The sequence below is a fragment of the Condylura cristata genome, unplaced genomic scaffold, assembly GCF_000260355.1.
Source record: "Condylura cristata isolate star-nosed mole 26May11 unplaced genomic scaffold, ConCri1.0 scaffold00008, whole genome shotgun sequence".
In the NCBI taxonomy this organism is placed as follows: Eukaryota; Metazoa; Chordata; class Mammalia; order Eulipotyphla; family Talpidae; genus Condylura; species Condylura cristata.
In genome coordinates this window covers 20,945,932-20,952,761 of record NW_004567109.1, presented here as the reverse complement: position 1 = coordinate 20,952,761, position 6,830 = coordinate 20,945,932, and the positions used below count along the sequence as shown (strand labels likewise).

Sequence of the window (6,830 nt, the reverse complement as noted above, 5' to 3'; positions counted from 1 at the left end):
GGCCCGTCATTGGCCTGTTGACTCTAAGCTTGGCAAGACGCCAGTGGACTTGACCCCAGCTTGTCATCTTCTGTCGAGGATGCTGGCCTCGTGCTCCTGATGTACAGCGATCAGACATGCACACACTTCGCACAGCAGCTGGTTTGTAAATGCTTCACCGCTGGCCCCAGGGATGTGGTGAACCCACTGCTGACTTGGAGCCTCTTCCGCCCCTGCCCACTAAACGTGTTCCCTGCGCTTTTTCTGTATACCTAGACACCACAATTCCTTGAAGGCAGCTTGATTCTTACCCGAGGCATGTGACTGGTTCCACTGGCGGAAGAGGTGAAACATCCTGTGTCCCCAGTTATGGGGGGTCCTGCTGGCCTGCCAAGGGCACTCGGTCCCCATCAAGTGACTCTTCCAGCAATCTGAATGAAGAATTATCCACCTTGGGCTCCCTACTAATGGGAAGGCCTTATCTAAATTGTATTTTTCATTTATTACAAAAATCAGGCAGTTTTGGAGGAGATTTTTAAAAAACCAAACAGTTCAAATAACCAAAGTCCTATGATTCGAATAAGCACAGTACTAATATTTTAGTGAATTTATTTCTAGGCTTTTTGCTTAGTATATACATATTTACATATATTTTTACAAAATGGGATCATACTGTACTACACCAATTGCTTTGAGATACGCTTTTCTTACTTTATAAGATATGCTTTCCACTTTGTAATATGGCCAAAAATTCCCTGCTAATAAATATTCTTTGAAACCCAGTTCTCTTATTTTCTATCACCTGAACTTTATGAGCCTCTTTTCGTCAGTGGAAAGCAGATCCCTTCCGGGGAGGACCGCTGGGCGGGCGGGAGGACGGGGAGGACGGGGAGGACCGCCGCGTGGGTGCCACGACCGTAGGGAAAGTGCTGTGCCGGCAGCAGCTGGGGGCCAACGTGCTGCCCGCGGGGAGGCTCTAGCAGTCCCGGGCAGACGCCGGGCCCAGGATCAAAGGGCCAGCGTGCAGCGGGGCCGGGAGGGAACGCCCAGGTGGAACCAAACCCCAGGTTCTAAGTCCTGGCGCGGGAGTAACGGGACAACTGCCACCGCGCCGGGGGGGGGGCCACCGTCGCCAACAGCACACGGAGGCGGCTGTGTTCCGCCAAAACCTTATTCACAGAAATAGGCAGCAGGCTGGGTTACGCCCACACGTTTGCTGACCTCCTCTCTCCTGACAAAAAGGACAGAACCTGGCATAGAAGGCATGTCGAGACATAAAACATCACTTAACATGTCAGCAGAGTGGAGCTGGACAGAAAGCACGAGGCACTGAAACTGGCACGGGTTCCTGTGGCCATGAGGCTGGCCAGCATGGAGCAGGGGCAAGGCAGCAGAAGGCAGGCGCTTTCCCACCATCGTTGGTTCCATGGTCCTGACTCGGGCCTCGCAAGCTCCTACCTGGCATCTTAGGGAACCACCCAAGGGAGGAAAGAACGCTGGCAGGAGGCCACTGTGCCCTATGCCTTTACCAGCCCATCTCAGTGGGGCAGCTCAGTCACAGCCGCGATCCCCGAAACCACCCCCCAGGAACCAGCTAGAGGCAGCAGTACAAGAACTAAGATTTATTTACCAGAAGAGTCATCTTCTGGGCCCAGGAGAGGCCCTGGCAGCAAAGGCCTGGAAAAGGCCATCCACACTAGCTGCCTGTGCCCTGGGTGCAGGGCCACGCTTGGGGAAGAGCCCAAGGAAGCCCGGGCTGCACCTGCATGGGGCCGCCCAAGCTGACCCTGAGGAAGGGCTGACAAAGCCCTGCCTGCTGCCAAGAGGACCCACTTGGGGGCTGGCTTCCGGCCTGAATGCTTCTGTACATGGGGCCTTGCAGAGGAAGCCCCGCGTCACATGTATTCCCCGCAGTCCGCAATGAGCACCTTCTGCTTTGGTTTCCCGTCCTTGCTGCCCTGGGCCTGTGCAGGCAGAACAGAGATCAGCTGGGAGGGTGAGGGTGAGAGTGAGGAGAAGCGCAGCATGCCAGCCCCAAGCCCCCACTCCGCCCCAGTGTCTAGAAGCAGCCATGGGTCCTCCAGGCCTCAAGGCACTGTCTCCAGCTCTCCCGTAGGGACCCAGGCGGCCACCCACCTCAATCTGCCGCAAGACATCCAGGCCTTCTGTGACCTCCCCGAACACCACGTGCTTGCCATCCAGCCAATCTGTCTTGTCACATGTCAGGAAGAACTGGGAGCCGTTCGTGTTTGGGCCGGAGTTGGCCATGGAGAGCAGGCCTGGGGCAGAGGACCACATGAGCCGCCTCCATCCTGGCCCTCAGAGGACATCTATGCAGGACAGAGCAGCACAAATGCTGCTCGGAGGTGGCTAAGATGAGGGCCAAGAGGTGGCTCCTAGCACAATGATGGCTGCTGGCATTTTTGATGAGCAGGTTTCTGTGGAAGGCTAGAAGTGTGGCAGGAAGGAACACAGAAAAAAGAGGAGACAGAGGCTGCACAACTTCTTCAAAAAGTCTTAAGTAGAATAGGAGACCAGAAGTAATGACGATGAGAAGCATGAGTGATAGTGGAGGGGGGAATGTAAGTCAAAGGATGATTTTTTTTTTTAAAAAAGATTGACATTGTATGTCTTTCTGCTGATGAACTAACCTGGCAGAGCAGGGAAATGGATCACACAAGGCACTTGTGAGCAATTGCAAAAGCCACATCCCTAAGTAGGGGAGGAGGGGCGGGGGCCGAGCAGAGGGGCAGGCCTGTAGGGAGACAGCTCATCCCGTGTCCTCAAAGGAAGTCAGGGTGTGCATGTGTGGACAGAAGCAGGGGGCCCAGCATAGCTGCGGTGGAGAGTGAGCAGCGGCTTTGGGACTGAAGGAAGGCCCGGCTCGTCTCTCCTACCCGGACTCGGCATTAAGTGTGAGAAGAGTCGAGGAAGGCTGCCGAGGACCGCTGAAGAACTGTAGCTTTCACGCCAACCGCTGAGACAGTTCTGTGTTTTCCCTAGGTGCTGGGGCTCACCCATTGAGATTTGCTGTATGAGGTCAATCTAATGAGAAGGGCTGTGGGACTGCGGCAGTAAGAGCTTACAACGGTGGCCACAGCACCTGGGCTAGAGAGCACGGGCAGTGTGTGTGACCGGGAGCGAGCTCAGTCCACTCTTAGCCAGGCTGACCGCTTCTCCTCTGTTCATCAGCTGGGGCTCCTCCAGCCCCGACTCTTCAACCCACCTTGCACAGCTTCCCACCCTACCTGCCACCACCCACCCACTGGTCCTACCTGGTCCCGTGTGTTTCAGGATGAAATTTTCATCGTCAAACTTCCTCCCGTAGATGGACTTGCCCCCTGTGCCATTGTGGTTGGTGAAATCGCCGCCCTGGCACATGAATTGGGGGATGATGCGGTGGAAGCTGCTACCCTTGAAGCCAAAGCCCTTCTCGTGCGTGCACAGGCAGCGAAAATTCTCTGCAGTTGAGAAAGGAAAAGGGCGCAGGTCAAAAAAACAAGATCTCTAACTAGACTATGAAAACTATGTGGCATCTGTGTAATGTATACAGTTTCATTGTCAACCTTTGTGATACTGACATCCTGAAGGATTACAGGGGAATCCAGTCAAAGGAGGTGGAGTAATAACCTACGACCTAGCCAACTCATGGTAACTATCTAAGGAAGATGAGGGGCAGGGAAGGTGATCTTAAAAGCCTAGCTTTTAAAGTGGGAAGCCGCCGAAAAACCAGAGGCAGCAAGATAAACCTGTTCTACCAATAGGAACATGAAAACCAAAAGAACCAGCTGACAACTGAAGTCGGTGAAGAGCAGGAATGGCAGCGAAGGCGGGCGAGGCAGAGGCGCAGCTCCAGGAGGCTGCTGTTTTTCCACAGCAAGCTTTGTGAAGCTGACTTTTTTATTTATACACATATATAAAAAATTTGGATAAAAAACCGAGAAGTCAATATAACTAGAAGGAATTCTCAATAAAGTTAGTATTAGCGACCATGAGAGAGGAGGCCAAAAGTAGAGATAGGAAGCTTGTGTTTTTAATTTACTGCCTCCAGTATTGTTGGACTACATGCCTGTATTTTATTTTTTTTTACCATGAATACAAATTTACTTGTAATTAATCATCAAGAGCAGGCGTCTGACTCATCAGTTACTAGATCTCAGGATCTGAGGTGTTTCAAATCAACTCAGGTCAGAACCTTGTCAAGGGCACGAGAACCGAGACCTTGGAAACCACAGGGAGGCTCAGTGCTCCGCCACCAGCCCCGCGCTCCTGACCAGAGTCCGGCCCACCTGCCGTCATGGGAACCACGTCTGAACGCAGGAGGATCTGGATGCGGCCAGCCGGCTTGTTCCCAATCTTGATATCCATGTATACCTGAGGGTTTGACCGGGCCTTCTTCACAGTGGGCTCTCCCTGAGCACAGAGGAAACCTCTAGGTTAGAGAATGCCTGCCCCCCAGAATAGGAGAGCTTTGTTGCTGAAACACACCTAAAACCCAGTGAGTAGGCTGGAAGTGATGCTGACAGAGGAGGCAGAAGACAGGAACACGGCACAGTACCAGGCTGGCAGGAGCCCTCTGGCCCCGCCCACAGCCTCCTCACGGCTCCCCTCAGCCTGCAGGCACACAATTGCGCTTTCCTGGCCACAAAATGCAACTGCCAGCATCTCACAACCAGCTGGAGCCCACCCACTAGTGCTGTTAAGTGGCCCCACTTATGCACACCGCTTTTTCTGGTACACTCAGCCCCACACAGCCACGGGCTGGCTCTGTGGGCAGAAAGAGGGCGGGCTCTGGCTTGGACCCACGCACTCAGATGACAATGGAGGATGTCTTGCTTTGTGATCCAAGGAGACAAAGTTAATCAGAGGTCACAGGTTGGCTTTACTGAGTGACAATGTGGAGAGGAGGAAATGAGATTGGCAAGGTGGACAGCGTCAAGAACTTAGCCCCTCTGGACCTAAAGCCATGAAAATTTTGATGGGGAGCCAGGGAAAGTTCTCAGCAGGCGAGTCAGGTGACCAGTCTTTTACTTTACAGAGATCTTCTAATGGCCTTTATGACAGACTGGAGGAGAACAGGGCTGTAGCCAGAGGCCAGTTAGGAGGCTCAAGCGGCAAATGGGAGGAGTGAGTCAAGGTTAACTTCAGAGGAAACAATCAGCAGAAAATGATGGTGTGCTGCTGTTTTAAAGAGGCACTAAGGACAACTGAGGTCATTCTGCTTGCTGTTCTGCTTGGTATCAGAATTTCTGACTAGAGTCAATGTGTGGATGGACGGTGACAAATGAGCAAGCTTGAGAAGAAAGGAAAACAGGATCAGAGAAGGCAGAGCCCATTTGAAGGGACTTTAAGCTGTCTGTGAGACTTGCTGCAGTAACGTCTGGCGCTCAGGACTAGGAGTGTCAATAGCACAGGAGTGGCTGCATGAAACCAGAGTGTGATTTCTATTGCTCCGGCGGAGAGGCGAGAGATGCCAAGAGTCGAGGACATATCTAGAAGGAGTACAGGCTCATGGTCTGAGAAGGGGAGGTCTGAGATGCACACTGACGGTCAGAAGAAAGTGCCAGGTGGCTGTCCTAGGGAGGGAGAACCCACGTGCAGACCCAAGGGAAGGCACTAGCACCCTGCCCTGCCACCCCTGTGACAGGGCTGGGTCCGGGCCCCTGTGAACGTGGTGCCAAACACTTTTAGTTAAAGGGATGGCTGACTGGGGGGGTGGAGAGGGCACTCACTGCTTTTCTTCACTCAGGCTTCCTCCTTGTCAGCAGTAATCACAAATCAGCCTCTGAGCAGAATGCAGAAGCACGTGACTCAGAGCACAAGGAGGAGAGACCAAAAGCTCTTTGAGTCATCCATCCACCTTCACCCAGTACTAAGAGTTCACTTTCCATTCTCTGCTTTTGTATATCTATTCGCAAATTACCAATAAAATGGAGAAATCAAAAGTCTCCTGTGGAAGTACTGCCTGCCTTTGGCTTTACACGCCTTCAGTCTCACCTCCTGGGGTTCTGCTTTGGGAGGCTCTGACCCTTCTTCTTCTTTATTTTCTTCAAGAGTCTTTCCAGAGAACTTCTTCAACCAATCATCATCTGACCAAACTGAAATGGAAGAATTGAACAACTGTTAAGAAATTCAAGCTACCAGCCAAGTGCTAATTAGCTGCTTTGGTCAGCAAAGTAGAACACACTGCGTGTCCTCGCAGCTGGAAGACTGCTGTGGGGACTCCCAAGGGTAAAACATGTTCCCCGAAGTCTGGCTCTCAGCAGGGCTAAATAAAAGGGCCAGGCCAGAGGGAAAGGAGGAGCCCTGAAAGGTCCAACCTGTGACGGAGCACCCCAGGAAGGGAGTGCAAGGTCAGGATGGGATTCTCTCAGAATAGAAACAATTACCCTGGCTCACTGAGAGGCTCAAGCTTTTTATTTCTTCACAAAGATGGAGATGCCCTTCACCAACATGAACTATCCTTTACCGCCCACTAGGAGTGGCATTCGGTGCATGCCTCCAAGTACACAGAATACACATGCAACTAAGGCCAGTAGAGGATGTGATGGGGACTCTGGCTGTGCCGACCCACCTGGTCTGGAGGAGCCTTCCTTAATCCTCATTGGTTTGGCCAAGTTGACACGAATTGTTCGTCCAAAGAGCTCAGATTCATTCTGAAAAGATTAAAAATCCAGCTATTAGGTTAAAAGAGAATCGGACAGCTTATCATTTACTTGTGATACATCTGAAACATGCTCATGATCTGTTATTTAAGCCCTTAACAGCAGACTATGTACTCACCACAAAGCAACCTGTGGGTTGCAGGCAATTTCCTTCCTAGAACCATCACACACCTTCTTTCTTTCTTT

At 52.0% G+C, this 6,830-nt stretch overlaps 1 protein-coding gene across 3 annotated transcripts in view; it reads right to left on the bottom strand.

The window, feature by feature from the left end:
- Window positions 1-599: 599 nt before the first annotated feature.
- The window catches only part of PPIE (peptidylprolyl isomerase E (cyclophilin E)), a 10,549-nt gene continuing 4,318 nt past the window's right edge, over window positions 600-6,830 (bottom strand). For all 3 annotated transcript variants that reach the window (XM_004678836.2, XM_012722657.1, XM_012722656.1), the window contains exons 5-10: window positions 6,554-6,635; window positions 5,977-6,077; window positions 4,269-4,392; window positions 3,255-3,440; window positions 2,116-2,258; window positions 600-1,943 (exon numbers count right to left, since the gene is read on the bottom strand). In XM_004678836.2, the coding sequence (XP_004678893.1) occupies window positions 1,875-1,943; window positions 2,116-2,258; window positions 3,255-3,440; window positions 4,269-4,392; window positions 5,977-6,077; window positions 6,554-6,635 (705 nt within the window). In that variant the 3' untranslated portion in view covers window positions 600-1,874. The remainder of the gene's footprint in view (window positions 1,944-2,115; window positions 2,259-3,254; window positions 3,441-4,268; window positions 4,393-5,976; window positions 6,078-6,553; window positions 6,636-6,830) is intronic.